The sequence below is a fragment of the Genypterus blacodes genome, unplaced genomic scaffold (genome assembly GCF_046128005.1).
Source record: "Genypterus blacodes isolate CSIRO-AG114 ecotype Tasmania unplaced genomic scaffold, CSIRO-AGI_Gbla_v1 ptg000192l_1, whole genome shotgun sequence".
Lineage (NCBI taxonomy): Eukaryota > Metazoa > Chordata > Actinopteri > Ophidiiformes > Ophidiidae > Genypterus > Genypterus blacodes.
The window spans coordinates 165845-187993 of NW_027466992.1; the positions used below are offsets into that span (position 1 = coordinate 165845).

At 49.2% G+C, this 22149-nt stretch overlaps 1 protein-coding gene across 2 annotated transcripts in view; it reads left to right on the top strand.

Annotated features, from left to right (window-relative positions):
* exd3 (exonuclease 3'-5' domain containing 3) overlaps positions 1-17810 on the top strand; it is a 30028-nt gene extending 12218 nt beyond the window's left edge. For both annotated transcript variants that reach the window (XM_076169165.1, XM_076169166.1), the window contains exons 21-22: positions 16744-16810; positions 16901-17810. In XM_076169165.1, the coding sequence (XP_076025280.1) occupies positions 16744-16810; positions 16901-17259 (426 nt within the window). In that variant the 3' untranslated portion in view covers positions 17260-17810. The remainder of the gene's footprint in view (positions 1-16743; positions 16811-16900) is intronic.
* Positions 17811-22149: the final 4339 nt, after the last annotated feature.

Consider the following 22149-nt stretch of genomic DNA (forward strand, 5'->3'; position numbering starts at 1 on the left):
ACATGTATTTAAAGTCTCGTTTGCGCTGAAGCCGCGTCGCTCTCTCCTGCGACGCCGCTGCCTCACTCACTGGAGTCGCTCATCACAAACACACAGCGTCACACTGCAGCCGCCAAACCACAACCTGCAGCTCACACACACGGTTATGACTGTAGATTGTGTGTCCGTGTGCGTCTGTGTGCAAGTGTGTGTGTATGTGTGTTCTCCTGAATTGGTCTAAGTGATTCACAGACTGACTGACTGACTTCGAGGCGAGTTATCAGGCGTTGTGCATGTGAGAGTGTGTGTGTCCATGACAACGACGACTCTAAACGCACATCAGTCACCATAATTATATACATTTAAGGCAGACTTGTGCTCCAGATGTGTACACCTCTCAATCTGCAGGATGTGTTACTGTAGTTGAGGATTCATACCTTTAAGATTGCAAGAAGTTGTTTGCGACAAGGAAACGGGACAAACTGAGGCTAAATAAGCCGAAGCTGCAGCGTCGTACCAACAAACAAACTCTGAGTCTGTCCAGGTTCACTAATGGAGCTTTGGGAATAGAAAAACAAATCGGATTACTGACCGGCTCTGTGTAAACACAGGATTGTGAGCGATCAGGTTCCTGCAGCGCCTGTGAGTGTGTAACCGGAGCTACACAACACTGCTACATGAACGTGTGTGTGTGTGTGTGTGTTGTGTGTGTTTGTGTGTTTGTGTGTGAGTGTGAGTGAGTGAGTGAGTGTAATGTGCCACCTCTGCATGTTTACTGTTTGGTCCATTAAAAACAAGAGCAGAACTTGTACTGAATCTCTGTGTGAGTGTGTGTTTGTGTCGCTCTCCCTTTCCTCTGGAGACGAGAAGGAGCGATGGTAAGAAAGGGGAGGAGGAGGAGACGGGTTGGGAGGGTGGAGAGGAGGGAGGGGGGTGAGCGGGGCATTCCATAGGCACGCCAAGACATTCCGAGGGAAACCATCCCAAATATTTCCCACTGTGTGTGGCGAGGGCTACGCGTCTCTTGTTACACACACACATACACACAGACACGCACACACAGAGAAGGAGAAAGTGTTCGGCAGCGTCTGACTTTCACACGTGCAGAAACGGTGGCAGCCTAGAGGAGCGACGGACATTTACGAGTTTTCTTTAGTCTGCGTTTTTCGCCTCTTTTCTCGGTTTATCTGTCGAGGCTCCGAGTCAGGAAAGCTCCATTGTGACTCCTGTGTGTGTTTGCGAATGTGTGTGTGTGAATTTATGAATGAGTGAGCGAGTAAAGCGCAGTTACAGCCAGACGGCAAATAAGAATCCGGCCGAGACACTCGGGCGGTCGCGTTCACTGCGATGATTCGTTGTCGTGTCGGAACTGAAGCAACATGGAGGCGTCACATCCCCGTCCTGACTGTAAACACGGCAAATTCAATCACTTTAATCACCTCAGGAAGGTTTTTTGGGGTGGGTAAACATCTGGTAACCGCACAAACATGGATGGGCATCCGCGTCACAATCATTAAGTCGCTCCTAAACGTCTCAGACCTCATTTCCCCTCACATGGTTTCAGCTGTGTAACTCAGACTGAAGCCAAGAGGAAGCTGCGGCTCAAACCCTAAAGACGTCTTATGTAAGAGAAAACATAAACACACATCCACTCTGATTTCTGCTGCGTCTGATGCCGCTCAGCTCTTTGTGTGACTGTTTGGAGAAGCTTGAGAACGTTGAGTTGAGCTGTGACACGATGACGCCGTCCAACAAGTAGATCCCTGCAGCTTCTAACCTGTTGGACTTCTTCTTCCTCTTTGGTGTCGCTGTCTCGTTTTTGAGGTCGATTCTCACAGCCGCCTCTGCAGACACAACAGGCGATGCGCGCGCACGCCTGCATAGATAAGGAAAATGACGAGCCGGCGAGCGCTGTAAAGAAATGGCGCCCACTTCTCCTCTTCTTTTTCCCACGCTCCATTTTAGCCCCAGGATAGCAGAGCAACACGATGACACCTGTGTGTGTGTCTGTCTGTGTGCGTGACAGGAGAAACTTGACTCGTTACCCAGAAGCCCCTGAGGTTTCTGTGCATACTTGAAGATGAGCACCTGTGAGATTTTTGCGCTCTCCAGGACTTTCAATTGTTGATCTGCGCACGCACGCACACACACACACACACACACACACACACACACACACACACACACACACACACACACACACACACACACACACACACACACACACCTTATATTCATTTTGTATCGAGAACTTTTTCATTTCATTGTAGCTCCAAGATTAACTATGAAAATAATTCCCAGCCCAAATTTTAGTTGAGAAATCTGTTTGATTTGTATATTTTGTCACGTTTGAATTCAAAGATTCTATATGAAGTATAACACTGCACATTCACACCTGTTCAGACCTTCTCACTCTCTCTCTCGCTCTCTCTCACTCTCTCTCTCCCCCATCCGTCTCTCTGCTTCAACCACCCGTTCTTACCCTCTGACTCTCTCTGACACTCTCTCTCTCTCTCTCTCTCTCTCTCTCTCTCTCCCCCCCTCCATCTCTCTGCTTCGTCCACCCGTTCTCACCCTCTGACTCTCTCCCTCTCCCTCTCCGCTCCACTCCCAGTCGTCTCACTCTCCGTTTCAGATTAGCCATGGCGAGGAATCCGGTGCAGCCGGCAGCTGGAATGTCCTGTTTGTCTTGCTCTGTTGTTGTATGTGTATGTGTGTGTGTGTGTGTGAAGTTGGTGAGGCTGGTGCTGCTTTTTGATGTGTTCCATTGTCTGAGGGCCAAGCTGCTTCCTGCCTGTGCTACCCCCCCCTGCCCTCCCCCCCCCCTCCCCCCCACTAGCCTGAGAGAACGAGCGGAGGAATAAGAGACGCGAGAGGAATTTATAGAATACGCCGGCGGTGACAGGTTGAGATGGAAGTGACGGATACAAGGTTTGCAGGGGGGGGGGCGGGTTAGAGAGGGTAGAGATGGCGTGAGAGACCTCCGGGAAGAGACAGATGAGTGAGGAAGTGATGGAGGGATGGAAAAGGGAGGAGAGAGTTAGAGGGAGAGGAAGAGAGGTGAGAAGGAAGGAGGGAGAGCTTCAATAGAGCTTTTCCTCCAAACACTAATACAATGAAGTAGTGCGTAATTTCCCATGTCCCCACCACCCACCCTCACCCACCCACCCTCACACACACACACACACACACACACACACACACACACACACACACACACACAGTTTCTCATAGGTGATGCTGAAGATATCGACTCATTACACAACATGCTTCACACTTATTTGTCTCTCTCACGCATGCGTGTGTGTGTGTGTGTGTGTGTGTGTGTGTGTGTGTGTGGTCTGACTCTGAGGACGGCCAAGGCAATATAGGCAGAATGAGAAATTATAGGGGAAATAAAGGGCAGGAGAAGGGGAGGGACGAGTGCTGAGAAGTGAAAAACAATAATGGAGTAAGAAAATTCCACAGACTAGAAAATAGATCGACCAAAAGGGTCGGAAGAGGGGTTTTGACGGGCCAGAGTGGAGCGAGGGAGGGAAAGGGGGGAGAGAGAGAGAAGGAGAGAGAGGGAGAGGAAGAGAGAGCAGCATTCCTGCTGGGTGGTGATGTCATGAGAACTAGCTCGCCGCTCGCAGACAGACAGCCCTGTTTATGTTCCCCTCCAGAGGAGAAACCACACCGTGCGTGTGTGTCTGTGTGCGGCAGAGAGAATGTGTGTGTGTGTGTGTGTGTGTGTGTGTGTGTGTGTGTGTGCCCCTCTCTCTCTGACTGTGTTATTGGCTCACGGGGGAGGTGGGGGAAGCCAAAGAGGCACTCGAGGGGGGTCTACTTTCCCCTGCTGCTCTGGGTGGTGGTGGGTAGGAGTGCTGGACGGAACCACTTACTGATGCCTTCCTCTCAAACATGCGCGCACACACACACACACACACACACACAGGCACAGAAAGAGGAAGTTTCTCATGTTTTGCCGAGCACAGTAGCAGCATATCCAGACTGTGCCTCTCCTCTGTGAGTGATTGCCCTCTGCTTCTAAACAGTCTCCTGTGGGAGGCGGCGTCCTCTCTGCGATCAGGAGAAAAACAAAGCTCCGGTTCAGCGAGTGACAACGCGGCCGACGCACAGCAAAGGAGGGATACCGAGCCACTGGAAAACGCTTTGTTGTGCGCTCGGATGCCTTTTTTAAGATTCACAAAAACCAGTTTGCAAAAGTAGGTTAACCATTTGTTCCCTCCGTCAGCCAAACATTTAGTGGAATCGAGCCTCAGAACGATGAGGAGAAGCTGCAGAGAAGACAACAACTTCATCTGTTGGGTCCTGCTGGCACGACCGCCTTTTGCGTCTGTGGTCATGGTATAATGGTTTCCCCCCACCATGGTGAAACGTGATCTTCCTCCTTTGCAGCTCAGGGAATCGTAGATCATTCTCCCACACTCCAACGCCACCTCACCTCGCCTCGCTCGCTCGCCCCCTTTACCATGATAACTCCAATCGCAGAGACATGTTTGATAGCTCTGCAGGTCATTCTGTCACACACTCTCTACACACACACACACGCCTGTTAGACGAGCTTGTGTGACTCCTACACACACATTCATGCTTTTTACGTAACCACGCTTGCTCACGTTTGTTACTAAACAGCCACTTTCTCCATTTCTTGCTCCCTGCAGGATATGCCCGTTAAAGAATTACATCATTTTTCGTGGATACAGACAACTTCACAGATTATTCCCCCTTCCCGTAGTTGCCATGACCACAGTACTTTATTCCAGTCTAGCTTCGCTCACTCGTTGCATCATCCCGTCGAGTCGCTAAATGCGTTGCACATGTGGTTTAGTGTTGCAGCTCCGGTGGACGTTGTTTTGCGGCGATGAAATCTCTAAACCGCAGCGCGCGAAGAGAAAGCCGAGTCCTCGCCAAGTTCACTCAGCTCCTCTTTTAACGTCCCCTCTGGCAGGAAGGATTTGGCGTCATCAAATAATTTATCCCTTGATCTCTTGACGATTGTTTGCGTTCTGGGCGCGCTGGTTTACTCCCTCCACTCCGGAGTTGTTCGTAGGTGTGATAGACAACATCATCTGTGTCTTGTTTGCCTTTCCAGCTTTCCCGTGTGATTCAACACTTTGATTATATTGCAAGAAGTACGGCAACTAATTGTCACGTCTAATGTCACGCTTAATGCGAAGTCTTTGCACGGTCCGTCTAAGGAACAGACCTACAGGATCGTAATGCGATGATGCAACACGTCGTGTTTACGAGGAGAGCTTTGAGAGCCTGTAAACTTAGTCTGGGCTTAACGGAGAGAAGTCAAACTGAAAGTGTGTGCCGTTCCAAGATCCCAGTTTATAGTCCTGCAGGGATTAAGAGAAACACACAGAAGACACAGCATTCCTGTTGAGCCTTGAGTAGATAGACAGTCAGTAGTTAGTTACGACCAGACCTCCAACTCGCAAGATTGGCTGCGTCCTTTGGATGAATATTCTGCAATTTTATGCCGTTGCCTTAAAGGCGTGGTAGGGTTTGAATATACATTTGCTTTCCCTCATGCAGAATCCAAAGACCAAAAGAACCAGATGGTACCAGTTGGAGACCCTTACTCTGTTCCATTCCATCATGTGCATGTATGTGTGTGTGTGCGTGTGTGTGTGTGTGTGTGTGTGTGTGTAGTATATCACATTAAGAGTCTTGCTCAAGTCTGTGATCATCAACCACAGCGTGAATAGCCAATTGGCAAGCTTCCTGGCGCTGAGGTTAGAACACTGTCTAGGAATCCACTCAGGCATTGTCTGCTCTGTCTATTGTCAAAGAAAAAGTTGCAACACAACACAGACACCTGCAGTCTACTCTGTAACCTAACATGCTGCTGCTAAACGCGTCACTCACCAGGTTGAAGTCTTGGTGTGATAGTTGGAGAGTCAGTCTGTAATGGGGCACTGGTGTGCACCTCCTATCACCACTTTGCCCTAAAGCCACCGATAGGCCAGGGAGAGGGAACAATACACCCCGACCAAAACTGAGAACGGCTGACCTATATCATCACATCCCTCGCCCCATCCTTTGTGGAGTTGTTTTTAACTGCATTCCTGCGTGTGTGTGCGTTTGCGCGGGCTTGTGCGTGCGGGGTTTCCGAGAATGAGTTGTGTCAACATGTAAATTTAAACCTCATGAAAGCAGAGATAATAGCTGGCAACCCCCACATACTCCACGCTTTAGATTTATGAACTCAGCCACTGTACTGTGACTGTGTGTGTCACACTGGATGCTCTGGTGATGTTGCTGTTTTTGTCAAGTGTTTGACTTCTCTCTCCTTCTCGAGTGTGCAAGTCGCTTGTGTGTCATCCATCACTGTGAGATTTTGCCCGTGTGTATTCGCAGCCCTCTGACTTCGCCCGCTTGCGCGTGTGTGGGTCTGTGTGTGTGTTCCCGTGAACATTCTTCAAGTGTCTGCTACGCTTTCATGTTTTGGTTGCTTGTGTGTGCCTGTTGGTCTCAGGAATGGGAGGCCGGCCCAGCTTTCAAACTAACTAAAGCCCTGCAGTGGCTCTTCCCAAAGCCGGCCGTTTGCGTGATGCGATGCTATCAGGAGGTTAGAAGTCTGTTTGCTTTGGGAGCTCGAGACTTTGACGGGCACACACACACACACACACACACACACACACACACACACACACACACACACACACACACACACACACACACACACACACACATGCCTTCCCTCTGTTTTTCTCACTGGCTCACGCAGACAGATTAAAGTGAAAGTCCTGGCAGGATGGGAATGGTCCCAAGCAGACACCCCGTCCCCAACCCCACCCCCAGGGACCAGAGAGGTAGAGGACTGGAGAGGCCGCTGCTGCTCGGCCTGGGAAAAGAGAGAGAGTAGAAAGAGCAAAGGGGCCGTATGGACAGAACCAGATCGGAGGAGTAAAGAGCGTGTGTGTGTTTGCGGGGGATCAGTAATGATAAAACGATGAAAGATGGCTTCTGAGAGACGAGCCGGATATAAATGGAATGGAAACTTGGAGCCTCAGTAGGTAGAGGATAAATATGAGATGATGATTATTATGATGCGCCGCTTGCGTCTTTGCCCGACTTCCTCCTCCTCTTCCTCTCACAGGCCAAGGAAAACCAATTTTTTCTCATAGGAACTCTTGAGGAATCCTGTAACCCGGCAACCAGTATTTCCATACATGTCTCCCCGATCGGGCGGCTCACTGCACCGCCTGTGGAGCAATCACAAGTTCAGACCCAATAACAAGATTCTATACATTTAACTGCTATTCTATATTGTTTTATTTTGGTGTGTGTTTAAACTCTCACATGCACATTTATATAACAAATACATCTCTCCTGTTTAGAAGGAGAAGAATTAGATTTGAAGTTTGATTTTGAATATTTGAAAAAGAATATTCCCATGATTAAACATTATGATGCTTTAAAATCTATTTGAGTTCCTATTTCACCCTGCAGCCTCGATGTGTGTGTGTGGTTGTAAATGTGCCTGTGTGTGTGCGATGGTGTAGTTTTAGTGTGCTGTATGGGTGTGGACGTTTTGTGGTTATGGGTGTAGCGTTTTGCGTGGGACTCGTGCTATCTAGTGTGTGTGTGTGTGTGTGTGTGTGTGTGTGTGGCAGCTCTTGGCAGATCGTACCGACTCAAACCAAGGCAGAGTTTGCATTAATGCCTCAACGTCTCCGACTCAAACCACCCAGCGTCCCCCTTTTGTTGCCGGTGGAAACCAGAGGTGACTTGAGTGCCTGAGTACCTGTCTGTCTGGATGATCCCATGGAGCTCCTACACACACACACACACACACGTAAACACACACACTGGCCGCCTTGGACGCAGGGAGCCCTTTCTTTTCTTTCTTTCCCTCCATTTTCCTGCTGTCTATTTTGGTCAACTTGTGGCCCGTTCCCACAGTGCTGCTGTTCCCATGGTTATCGCCGCGGAGATAGCGAAGGGGGTTGGGATGGCGGTGGTGGGCTTGACAGAGAGCGGGAGAGACAGCGTTGCTCTGTTCGAGGAGATAGGGGACTCTGTGGCTGTACGGGGGGAGGGGGCGAGGGAAGGGTATGGGGTTGTGTGTGTGTGTGTGTGGCTCCCATGAACATCACAGGTGGCCTATGAGGGTTCATTTGAAATGGTTTTTCATTACAGATAAGCCTTCCTAATGATTCTGACAGCAGTTGACCTCGTGCAATATCATATCTGATGTCTGGATCAAGTCTTCATGTTGGACGGTAACAAACAATATCTGCTTGTTACATCACATCTATTCGCCTGAATCCCATCTGAGACCTCTACCCAGAGAGACCGGGACGGAATGGGGGGGGAGGGTGTCACGGTCACGCTACTTCCTGAGGTGTGGTGCTTAAAGAGAAGGTGGCAAGGAAGCGGAGGGGGCAGAGCGGAGCCGGGAGCTGGTTAGGGAGGGCAGGGGGGTCGGGGGTGGTGGGGGGGCCGGTGAGGGGGGGGCAGTGCGGTGCTCAGAGAAGAGGGACGGATTCAGTTCCCACACTTCTAATTACTGTGTCACTGGAGACTGAAAGGGGACTGCCCCTGGCCCTGGGGAATTTGTTGGGGCCGGTCGCAGAGAGAGGGGGAGAGAGAGGGAGAGAAGGGGGGGGGGATTAAAGAGGGTCTATGACACAGGAACTCTCCATCGTCCTTTCTTTTGGTTTTACCTCGCTGCATTCACACCAGAGGTGACCCCCCCCTCCGCCCCGAATACCCCCAACCTCTCACCTCCGACCCACTTCTCCTTAACCCTCCCTCACCCTCCTCCACCCCACTCTTCTTTTTCCCTTGAGCCTTTGTTCGCCATCGTGTACTGCTTCCTTTTTTTACCCCCCCCACCTTAACCCCCCTGTCTGCCCCTCTATACCTCTCTGCATTTCTAATGGTGTGTTATGCTCCTGCATCTCCTGTTGACATGAACAAGGCTCCCATAGACACTTTGAAGTGAGTTTGAACACACACACACGCACACACACACACGCGCACGTTATCCTGCATCGTTGCCAGATCATTGCCACTTAACCCCGAGCCCCTTGCCTCTTTTATTTGCCTTTATCTCAAACTGCCGGCCATTGCCTGTCCACTATATGTGTGAGTGTGTGTGTGTGTGTGTGTGTGATAATAAATGTGGGTATCCTGATAGAAATGTTGAAGGGTGTGTGTGTGTGTGTGTGTGTGTGTGTGTGTGTGTGTGTGTGTGTGTGTGTGTGTGTGTGTGTGTGTGTGTGTGTGTGTGTGTGTGTGTGTCGATACACCAGCTCAGCAGTGATCTCAGTCAGATAACAGTTTGCAGCCATAATGATGTCGCTGACTCCATTGTCCCAAAGGCCCATTTGGTCATTTGTGGTCCCAATAAAATCAGTGTTGGCAGGCGACGCAGCACCCTGAGCTCGCCTTTGTCTTAAGATAAACACCCGCTTGGCTTTATGGGCGTGCAGAGAGAGAGAGAGAGGGAGGGGAGGATGCTTCTTGGCCTGTTCTCCTGCATGGCTGACGTAATGACAGAAACTAAATGTCACAGGCGGCTTGTAAGTGTGGAACATCGCGGTGGTCTCGCCGCATTTGCCAGGATTGCAATTGTGTGAATGCATGCAGGTTTTGTTGTTAGATGGCAATCCACAGGAAATACAGCAAACTAATCCATCCTCAGCTCTGGTCTGCAGCTAAATGAGCGCGTTGGGACTTCAGATATATTTAACCTCCTGACGGTCCCATGATGGATCAGAGAGACATATTTGGTATGAAGTAGAAAATGACATCCTTACAGGCTCATATAAAGTCTGCCTGTCATGCTGGTAAGACTGCCTGAGCTGCCAATGCCTTATCTGGAAATGAGATCTCATTCAGTCCAGAGGTGGATTGATTTTATTGGCGTTTTATGTTAATAATTGTATGAAATCATCGTCAAACAAGCCTCAAGACTTCATAACCTGCTGGAACCTGCCGGTGGTGCAGGAAGTAAAGAAACGAGTGTACGTGCTGGTAGAAACGACAGGAAACAGACGCATCTGGGTCGCACATCATCAAGTTGAACGAAAGTATCAACAAAATAATAGCCTCACGTCATGATGTCATCGCTTGACTCTCAAACCGGTCTGGTCTATCCGTGTGTAAACTGTTTGGCCGGCTCCTACAGGCCCCGTCAGTGACACTTTGTCTGTCAAAAAAGGCTTTATGGGAGAGTCGCCTCCTTCCTGTTCCCTCCCGGGGAGCTTGAAGATAGACCCGGCTGAAACGGGGGCAGTGTGAGCTTGAGCGACGCGGCGACCATCAACACTGTCAATATTTACAGTCCTGGATGAATCGCTCTGCATTACAATAACATTCCCGGCGTGCCTGCCTGCCCCGTGCATCTGGGATAGATGAGAGAAAGGGAAGAGAGAAGTGAGAGAGTGGGCAGGGGTGAGGGGGGGGGGACAGAAATATGCGCCAGCAGCGATAAACGTTGAGCAAAGGAATCTGCCGGTGGCTCTCCCATGACGGAGCTGTCTGTCTCTCTGTCTTTCTCTTTCTCTCTCTCTTTTTCTGTGTGTGTGTGTGTGTGTGTGTGTGTGTGTGTGTGTGTGTGAGAGAGCAGCTGGAGTTCTGGGTGAATAGATTCAGGTAGACTTGGATGAAATTTCAGTTTGCAGTGTGTGTGGGTGTATTGGCAGTTTGAAGACTGTCTGTGCATGTCACATCAAGAGGCATGGCGAAGGGAAGCGTTGGTGTTGTAACCAGTGCGTGTGTGCACGTTCGACAGATGGGGGGGGGGGGGAGAACATTTGGAGCGCCCTAACTCGCTCAGACAGACAAATGTTCCAGGCCAGTTGCATGGATCCTCTATTTTAGTTGGAGCCAGTTGTCTCTGCGGCACACATGACTCCACACAAAGCAGAGCGGGAGGGATCCCAGGGTTTCCCAGGCTCAAACGTTCCCAATTTGTACTGGGATAACAATCCACCACCAAGGGAGGTCGTGTTATAGAAAGTTTAGATTTTCTTCATCGTTTTGCTAGAATCAGCTGCCAAAGTCGAGTGGGCGAGGCTCATTCTTCAAACCTGCTGTGTCTTGTGAATGAGTCGGTCGACCGGTAGCCACACTTGGTAGACATAGACATAGTGCACTCACGACTCAGTCAGACCTGATGGTGACGCTGTAGCAGCAACTGTTACCTTAAGTCAGTCACTCAAACATGTGTTGGTTTGTCAGTGATCATTGTCTATATATGTCAATAACCTGTTACATTTGATTATTGGGAGAGTCACAATTGGAGGACTTATCTGCCTCGGTGGAGGTATGGGCCCTCTGAGTGCCTTCTAGTTTCTTTAGGTAATTTTTCTGATGTTCTGCTACAAAACAAAGCCAGAGAAATCCTTAGAAATCATCGTTTCGGAGCAGAAAGCAAACTTCCCTGACAGGCGAAAGTTAAAGTGCTTGCTGCTCGTTACACGCCGCCGTCGCATCGCCCCCCCCGGCAACTTAAGAATGTTAAGTTATTTCAGTTTTACTCCACACTGAAAGGCAACATATCAATAGAGTCTATCAGGAGGTTTAATCCAGCTTAATGTTTTTAAGATGAGCTGTTTTTATCCCTCTTCAAAACCCATTACCCGGCGAGCCGCATTGTCAGCCGAGCCTTTTCACCGCGTTGTTTTCCTGAGCCTGTTTGGCTTAGGCCGGCCCCAGCTATCTGGCATCTGAAGGAGGGGGGCTCGGAGGAGGAGAGAAAGAAGGAGGTTAGAGGTGAGGGACAACCGGAGAGAGAGAGAGAGAGAGAGAGAGAGAGAGACAGGGGTAGAGAGAGAGAGACTGAAGGGAAGGACTGGAAGGGGGTAGAAAGAGTTAGAAGAAGGGAGACACGGAACAAGAGGGAAGACATGGGTTCAAATGGAGAGAAGGAGTGAGGAGGGGGCAGATGGAGGTTGAGGTTGAAGGTTGAGTGGGTAAAAAAAAAAAAACAGAATGAACCGACTGTGCCAAGCCGAGGGAAAGCATTAGTGCTGTTTGTGTGACGGCCTGGACTGTTATCTTCTAGACTCCAGACTATTATCTTCTTCATTACACCCATTTTACTGAGCTCCAATAAAGAGGGACTGTGGAGGGAGGTGAAGGAGGGAGGAGGGGGACAGAGGGAGGAGAGGGCAGACATGCGGAGGGCCAAGCGGAGGGTGAGAACATGGATGAGAAAGGAGGAAACAAAAAGGTGTCGAGTGAGGGAAGCAGAGGGAAGGAGGAAGAGTCTGAGGAGTTAGAAGGGACGACACAGAACTTCTTACTACCATTACATGGAGGACACAAAGCAAAGTAATACCATATGTACATGTAAGAGGGGATGAACATACAGATCACATGCTGCAGCTTTTCAATGAGAAGGTAAACGCAGGTGGAGTGTCTGGATGGTCTGCATGTGAAATCTAACCACACCTCAGTGAGCAAAGCTTTGAGCATTTCCAGTAACATTTCCAGTTCATGAATGGAAAAAAGGAAAGTAAAAGAAGCCTTCGACATTTCTATAACACCGTCGCCCTCTGTTATGATCTCATCAATCATATAAAACCATAACCCAAATTCAAACTCCACTTCCCCGTCCTACATCATAGTTTACCACTGATCCTCACTGTCGCTCCGTTACTGTCCACAGTGAACGATTTGCTTCAACCTAAGGACGGAAGCATACTTGTCCTCATGCGGGTGAAACGTGGAGGTGTGAGGTGACTCAGGGAAGGGTGTGTGTGTGTGCGTGCGTGCGTGAATCGCTTCAGCTTATGCATCTGTGCATGCCAGTTTTTGCGTGTGTGTGTGTGTGTGTGTGTGAGTGTGTATGCAGTGAGTCAGAGGAAGGTGTGTGTGATGTCAAGCCCAGACAGGCTCTTCTGTGGTCGAAGTTCAGGTTTGCAGTCAGGTGGTAGTGGTTAGTTAGCAGAGCTGGTAATTACCTCAGACTGCTGAGCTCAGACACTGGCCAGGAACCCTCAGGGTGCTGTGGGAAAGTACACACACTCCTGTACCGGCCGGTCCAGTACTTCATTCACGCTCGCTGGCTCGCTGCAGCAGAACAGAGCCGACACACGGTCATACAGGATGTGTGTAACACTTCAGAATCAAAGACATGGGACAGAATAGTGGGACACAAAGTCAGTTGACCTGTCAAAAAGTAGAAGTTTGTTAACATACACTCAGTACTGATTATGAGTTTGTACTGCAATTAAAGCAATAATGTGATAAATGCATGCACACACACACACACACACACACACACACAGCATTAACAGGATTCTGAGTATACATGGCGTGTCACGTAATCGCATGAGACGTTTACTTGCACACATAAATTGATTTACACTCTGCACATAGAAGTCTGTTACTCAGAGTTTACACTGATTTTAAATGCATCACGGTTCATACGTGAAGAAATCCACTAAGTGGCTTAATCGCATTGAAATCAAAGTTCTAACTTGCACGTAAACACAAACTGAGGGACATAGGTGAAGTTGAGAACGCGGATCTGCCACTATCACGACATCATCCATATACTAAAGTCACGTTTGAATGACACAACATGACCTCTGGCTCTGTGTCACATCGCTGAGTTCTGATATCGGAATTTCCACTTGACTATGATTAATTGCTCAACGTGCTGAGTGAGGCGAGAGACGTTTTCACTCAGTTCTCAGCTCTACGGCTTTCTGCTCTCCAGCCAAAGTGTGATGAATAGGTGAAAGTGAGGCAGCCCACTGTGGGAAAGTGTGCAGATCACCTGGTGTGACCCCAGGACGCAGAGGAAAGGTCAAAGAGTTACTGCTGCTTTCTGTGGCGCGTTAGGAGACCGGTTTTTCCAGTTCAGATTGGGTTTCCACAGCTGTAATAAAAGCCAGTGACACAGAATGAAAGCTGCCAGAAAATAGGTCAATCCACGCAAGCGAGGAATCGATGGTGTTGGAGATGTTTATGTGTTTTCCACTGTTTTTACTTTGAGGTGCAGTTTGGAGCTCCACAAGACAAACGGGACAGACGTTGCAGCCGTTCGTCCTCCGCTGGCTCGCTCGCTCGCTCTCCGTCCCCCTGGTTCCCACGCTGTCCCTTACCTGACTCACCACCGTTTGAATCAAATCACCGAGCCCCATTGGCCGATCCCACCATGTGACCCGCAGACCCAAAAGGCTCCACCTTTCAGATTGGTCCAGGGTTTTTCCCATGAGAGCAGCCCACAGAGCCGGAGCAGCGTGTGTGTGTGTGTGTGTGTGTGTGTGTGAGTGCATTAGGGGAAAGTCTCCCACCCTCCTCCCTGGCCCCCTCCCTCCCTCTCCCCTACGTCCTTTTTCTTTCCACCAGCTCCCATCCTTTGAAACACAGTATCACACTTTAGATAGCCTTTGTTGTCACGGCGAGGAGCGTTCTTTCTCTGGCGCGGCCACACGGGGTGTGAGAACGCATGAGGTTCCCCTGGAAGAAACGGCCACAACACAAAGACGGAAGGAGTAAAAAAAACCCTAAACAAAACGAATGCGGCGGTTTAATGAGTGCGAGTAAAATAAAACTTTAAAATGCAGACTTTGGGTTTGGTGGTTGGAGTTTCTGGAGCTTTTGTATGAGATTCTTCTCTTGTGAAGACCTGCCACACACACTCAGCTTCACAGTGTGTGAACTGTCATGCAGCTTCATCAGTGGGTCTGTGCCTTAGGGAGATGTGGACAGTTACAGCACGTTCAGTAGAAATGCTGCGAAGAGGAGAAGTATGAAGTCAATAAATAAAAGATTGTGACGAGCTAGAAATATGTTCAAAACACCTGTAGATGGCATTTAAAAGGATTATGGTGTGGGGTGAATCACCATGACGACAGCTCTGAGGAGGCCAGAGTATAGAGTTTATTTGTACACACACTCACACGCACACACACGTGTTTTTTCGTGAACGTGTGAAGAATTTGATCACTCTCTGAATCTACTCGACGCGTTGCTTTGTTTGCTTTGGACTTAAAGGCCATCAGAGCGAGTGTGTGTGTGTGTGCAGTTCACGTGTTACGAGTTCACCGAGTCACGGCGGCGTAGCGTCGCTCTGTTAATCGCCGTGCAGTGACTCTGGATGATTGCAGGTTCAATCTCATTATGGCATTTGAGTGACGCTTGGGAAAGAAACCACTGGAGGACTCGTAAAGATGCAGTTAATGACAGCACACACATTTACCTGCACTTTAAAACTTGGATTAAGACAATAAATCAGCATGTGTGTGAGTGTGTGTGTGTGAGTGTGCGTGTGTGCCTGCCGCTCCGTGGCTTAGCCTTGAGAGTTCAGTGCAGGTTCTGGCTTGCTCAACTCTGGGAAACTTTGAGCTGAGCAAATAGCTGAGTGTGTTTTCCTGGCTGCGGCCACAGTCTTACGTGTGATGTGTGTGTGTGCGTGTGTGTGTGCTGTGAGTATTCGTGTTGCATGCAGTTTTTCACAGCCTGCGCACACGGCAAAAGTGTTTTGTCTGTGTGGTTAATTTCTGTGTGTGTGTGTGTGTGTGTGTGTGTGTGCGCGCGTGCATGTGCGAGGTGGAATACAAAGTGTTGAATGTGCGACATGTGGACGGAGAGATGAGCTCCATTCCCACAGACGAGACAGACGACACCTCTGCTATTCCCACACCTCCACCGTCTCGCTGCTCGCTTCAGCCAGGCCCTCGCTCACCACAGAGGCAAACACAGCGCTGCCTGTGCACACAGAACAGACACACACACACTTTTGCATGGAATGCATGCTTCATTACACTATATATGTGCTCCTAGGTGTGTGTGTGTGTGTGTGTGTGTGTGCAGGCGGGAGTAACACAGAGCTTTAACTGAGCATTAGCACATAATGAAGGACGGCTGTTAGAGAGGCCTGTGTGTGTGCGTGTGTGCGTGTGTGCATGCGCGCATGCGCGTGCTGATTTACAGCTCGGCTCTAAGTGGAATGCTGTTTGCTGGGTGGAGCTCAGGTGTGTTGACAAGGCTTTTAGCACTGACATGCTGGCAGGATGGCCTACAGACAGCTCTGTGTGTGTGTGTGCACGTGTGTGTGTGTGTGTGTGTGTGTGTGTGCACTTGTGTCAGGGGCTGGCAGACAAGAGGTCACTAATGTCCTAAAAGGGGAACCTTTACTATGGAAGACAGAGCAGCACAGACGTGAACGTTACTGAGGCGTAAACGCTGTCTACACACACACACACACACACACACACACACACATACACAATAACCCCTTTCACACTAAAGCAACAACCTGGGGAAAAGTTGTGTTTGCCGTTGGGTCATCACAGGTAATGGTGCACCTGGTTGCCATAGTTACATGACAACAGTAAACCTTGAGGTCCTCGCACAGGTTTTGCTTCAGTTGTTTAAACCGTGTGTGTGTGTGTGTGTGTGTGTGTGTGTGTGTGGTGGCGGCACTGCGTCTCTTGTAGATGCAGTGAAAGTTTCTTGGCAACTGTGTTTACATTTATTTTGTCTTACTTGTCCGCATCCGTCAGTCTCTTTCGCCGTCGGGACAGCAGATGAGGTTCTTTGTAAGGACTTCAAATAAAATTGCGGCACGGCTGCAGAAGGAACACATCTGTTTTCCGTATTGCAGATTTCTCCTTAAATTAGTTGCAGCTCGTGTGATTTGCTGGCCGGTGTAAACTCAGGGCGGCGTGAGGAGAGGAGCTCAGTCAGGAGGGCTCACTCTGGGTGGGTTCGCTCCTATCAAATCACTTTACTAAACCTGCTCGTGTGTGTGTGTTTCCACTTCCTGTGTTGTTCCAGGTGTGTAACAATGACGAATACCTGGCAGTGCCCAGAGAGAACATGACCACGATGCTTAGACAGAAAGGTCAGTGAAATACCATGAGAACACACACACCCTTCTGTTCCATCCTGTATAGAATCTATAATGTAAGAACTGTCGCTGTTTTCCTCGTAGGCTTTCTGCAGGATCACGCTCAGCCAAACTCCCCCCATCAGGACCAGGAGGCGCTTGGCGACGTCCCGACCTCTAGCGCGACCCCCGACCTCCCCAGGTACGCCCTTCAGTGCCGCTGGGCCCCCCCGTCAGCGCTGGACCCCGACACGCTGACCTTTCCCTCTGGGGCGCAGGTCCAGCTCCACGCCGTGCCCCCCGGCCTCCTGCCGCGCATACCGCTCTTCTACGCCTGCACCAGATGTGGCAAGGTGTTCTGGGAGGGCTCGCACTTTGGCCGCGTCCTCACGCAGTTCGAAGACATCTTGCGACTAAAGGATGAGGTCAGTGACTCAAATGGCAGAGCGACACCACGAAACTGAGCGGCCGCAAAGTTTACAACTGCACACACTTCATCACATCCTAAACCTGTTTCTACAGTTATGAGCTGAACATTTATTCAACTCAATAATAATACTTCTGATTTGCATAATTATGTCATCTCCATTACATAATGCACCGCTGCGCCCGTGGATGAAACCAGAATCTTTTGCTGCGTCCTCATTTGCACATTTCGTCCTCCAAATCTCTCTTATATATTATCAAAATGTTTTTCACATGATTTTGATCAGCTTCAATCACAAGAGTTTAAATCAAAATGTCATTTGACTTACGTATTCATTTTATGCGTTTACAGTTCTTTAAAGTGCCGTTTACATTATGAAGAGACTTGAGATGAGTTTGTTCCTCCGGTGTTAAGTTACTGTTTTATTCAATCTTATTCTTATTGAGATCAAACTTGCTGTTGCTTGTTTTGATGTATTGTTCCGAAATTCATTTGACACAGTTGCCTATTGTGCTATATTTTTATGATAAATATGTAATAATTTATCCTAATGTTGATCATGTGTTATTAAAGGCATTTATGACCTCATTTATCAGTTTGAACACAAATGTTGACCTTTTTCTTTTTACCTCTCGCAACATTTCCATTGATGAAACCGACACTGACACACTGATGTGACCTCTGTCAGGTGCAACACTAACAGTATGCTGGGTTACTGCCCTCAGGCTCAAGAGCACTTAGGTCACACAGTAACCCAACACACTCTGAAACCTCATCCCACAGTGTTTCTCCTGGCAGAAGTAAATGTAATGAAGCATTCGTCCACTTTACCTGTACCACATTCCTGATAATGAACTTAAACTAAAAACACACGCCAGGGCCAAATGTTTCCCTCCCGTCTCACGCACACACACACACACACACACACACACACACATTCATAGAAATCAAAGCCACGTCAGCAGAGGGGCAGCAATGTTCTATACGTACGAGTCACGTAACACCGTTTAAGCAATGGCACATCCTCGAGGAAGACGATGAGATGAAGGCCCCTGATGCTCCACCCATATAGATTTACCTGCTGGGTGTCGTTTCTAAAGAATCACATTTCAATCGGATGGGGTCGATGACCCGTGAAGATGTAAATGGAGGTTCACCTTCTCTGGAGAAAACTCATAACTTGAACTTGTGGGAAAACAATAAAAAATTGTAGCTCTGGATGAAGAATGATGATGATGAAGAGGATGACTGGACCCGGAGCAGGTGGCCACCGCAGGATGGAGGTCACAGAGCCCCGCTGTGCGGGCGACACCATATGATTTGAGAGATTTATGGCATTTACACTTGGCTGGGAGCGTTAATCCTTCACAGGAATACCATGGTATTGTTTGTGATTCTGTGGGAAAATGCAGCTCGTGTGCTTCGCTCTCCTGATTTGATGGAGATATGAGGAGATTAATGAGGATCTGCATGTGACTCATATCGCCAACAGTGTATTGACTGGATTGCGTGGCTGCTGCTTCACTTCAGCATCACGCATACAACCATAAAACATCCAGCAGATCCAGAAAGTGAGGTTTGAACACGATGCATAAATGATCTAAACTTTGATACTCCCGAATGTTTTTAAATTATTGTTATGAAATGAAGCCGACCTCTCTCTCTTCCTCCCCGTGTATATGTGTGTGTGTCTTGTCCCGTCCTTGTCCGGGTGGTCGCAGCCCCTCATGCCTCTCTGCAGAGTGCGAGCTTTCTGCTGCAGCACCGTGTTATTTGATCCTTGCTCTTTCTTTGCTGGGAAGAAAAGCTCGCCTCTTTCCCACGCTCTGAGGACACGTGGTGCCCGGAATGAATTGGATTCAGAGGACCCTCCCTCCTGTTACAACGTCACACCTCTCTCTCTCTCTCACACACACATACTCTCTCCCTCCCTCTCTCTCTCTCTCTCTCTCTCTCGCTATGAAGATCGATATAATCAAAAGCATTTTGATGTTGAAGTTGAACATTTCTGGACTTATGTGGCTTGTGTGAGTGTGTGTGTGTCGAGCCTCTTCAGCCACGCGCTCGGGACGGCTCGGGGCGGGGGGCTTCCGTCTCGTCTGGCCCCAGCTGCCCCGGGTCTCGGCGCCAAACCCCGGCACATTGCGCCGAGACTGGCCGGTGCGCAACGCGGCACGCACGGCTCTGGTTTCTCTCTCTGTCGCTGGAGAGAGAGAGAGACTTGTTTATCATCACACAGCAATAGGACCGAGATACGGCCGCATAAATAGAACCAGAATAGATGTGTATTATCTTGTGTGTGTGTGTGTGTGTGTGTGTGTGTGTGTGTGTGTGTGTGTGTGTGTGTGTGTGTGTGTGAGAGAGAGAGAGAGTGTGTGACCCCTCTCAGGCTTCTCGCTCCCACCCAAAGGTGAGACGGCGGTTTACCGGTGGCGCGAGGTAGTGAGGTAATGTTGCCGTGATTCGCGCGAGCCTTGTACGCGCTCCGACGTGCATATTTCTTTACGAGGCAACAAAAAGAACCAATTAATCACGATAATTGGCGCCTCCAGGCCAATTCCACAAATGATTCGAGGCACGCCAGAGTTTTTTTTTCCTCATTTCGAGTATATCTGCACAACTGGATTTGGTTTGGGCTGCTTTCCAAGGAGGGGGGGGGGGGGGGGCAGAGAGCAAATGCCACAGGGTTTGGGGTGTGTGGGGGTGTGCGGTGTGTGTGGGGGGGTCAGAGAAGCTTCTGGCTCCTGTGGTTTGTGCAAATGTTTTTCAAGTGTCCAGACGTGCTGCAGCCAAAGTCTCTGATAGCGGACAGATGTTCCTGCTTTTCCAGAAGATGTTCAGGCGCAGGAAGCTCCCACACGGGAAAATCACTGTAATGGAGGTTTGGGAGAGCAGTGATCCTATAGTAGCTGTAATAACCTGTGTAGTGCATCAGGAACATGTGATCTTTAGACACACACACACACACACACTATCTAGCCTGCCACCACACCGCAGCAGCATCTCTCAGAATGACTCAGCACCGCACTCTTGCTCGCTCTTTGTTTCAGTCTTGGTCTCCCAGCCTTCAGATGGCAGAAGCTCTGCAGCTGTGGCCTCCAGCTGCAGAGGAACAAACAAGCTGCAACGGCGTGCAGTCACAAGCAGGAGAATCAGACTGCATCACTCTTCCTCTGGCATGAGTGTTCCTCCTTCATCCTCAAATGAAATGTGTTTGCCTGTGTGAGTTGATGAGCAATGTTGTATATATGTTGTTATAGAGACACATCTGTTATGACCTCAGAGATGATTCCATATGAATGCACCTGATTCACAAAACAACACAGACTGAGTTATGACCTTTAACCTTTAGATTCAGAGCCATAGGGCGAATTAGCACACAGCCAGACCCCCATATGTTCAAGTCCATGTTGTGATCCCCTCTGAGGCCTCAGCAGAGCAGCGTCTCCTCTGTGTTGACATGTAGGCCACTGAGCCAGAACAGTCAGGACTCCATAGTCAGTTGCATTCACAGATATGAATCTCCTGTTTCTATTATATAGGTTGTGGCTTTGATCACATGAGGTGTGTGTTGCGACGCTCTCGAGGTCACACACACATGCACGCATGCGAGCACCGGCGGCCGCAAAATGTACAACTCAGCGTGGGAAACACTGAACCATAAGCAGCGATGAGGCCAAACGGAGTAAACGGTCCTATCTGTCCATCTCCACCTTACCTTTTACGCACAGTCTGTCTTGTCTTGTCTTGTCTTGTCTTGTCTTGTCTTGTCTTGTCTGTCTGTCTGTCTGTCTGTCTGTCTGTCTGTCTGTCTGTCTGTCTGTCTGTCTGTCTGTCTGTCTGTCTGTCTGTCTGTCTGTCTGTCTGTCTGTCTGTCTGTCTGTCTGTCTGTCTGTCTGTCTGTCCCCCTCCCCACACACACACATACATTCTTTTGCTCTCTCTCTTACACACACACACACACACACACACACACACACACACACACACACACACACACACACACAGGCGCCCAGTTCCCACGGTGGCGGGGGCAGCTGAGCGGCGTGTCAATCTGCGCACAGCGTCACTCTTTTCACTCGCAGAGAGGAAGTAGCGCGGTGCTTTTGTTATTGAAGTGCCGCGGTCGAGTCGTTGAAACAACTGGAATAAATCCGCACTTTATGCTTCTAAACAGCCGCTCATCCGCGAGGTGTGGCGGAGGCGGCGAGGCGTTTACGGTCCTTGTACTGCAGCATATATGTGTGTGTGTGTGTGTGTGTGTGTGTGTGTGTGTGTGTGTGTCTCTGTGTGTGTGTGTGTGTGTGTGTGTGCGTGCGTGTGCGTGCGTGTGTGTGTGGGGGTACTAGTACAGGTAGTAAAAGCTTTAAATAACGTGACAAATGGACGTGACTTTTACGTGTGCGTTTCCTTTGCGTTCCGGATGCGCTAAATTGTGAGTTTACGCTGATTCCAGGTGACACCAGTACAAGTTTTGGGGATTTGACATATGCCCTTTAAATAGAAGATCTACAGTCCTTTAATAACCTGATGAGACAGAACCGCATGTTTCACCTCCTTTTAGTGATTGAGACCTTCGCCGTCTCTTTCTCTCTCACATACACGCGCACACACACACATAGAAAGTTGGGCCATGAACGTCTCAGCAGCACGTAGTCGTGAACCGCACCCTCTCCTGGCTAGTGTGTCAGTCTCGACACCCTTTCATCCCCACATGAGCGCCAAACAGGCCGTTAAATGAATCCAGTTTATAGCTCCCAATGTAAAGAGTGTCTGTCTGGAATCCTGCACTTCTGTCCCGAGTGAGATTGAAGTTTAATTAAAGCTCAATTTCACATTTTAAACACGGATTCACTCATTAATTTGGTTATTCTACAATATCTCCACAACCTTTCCACTTTGCATGAGCTGATCACTGATGCTCCTC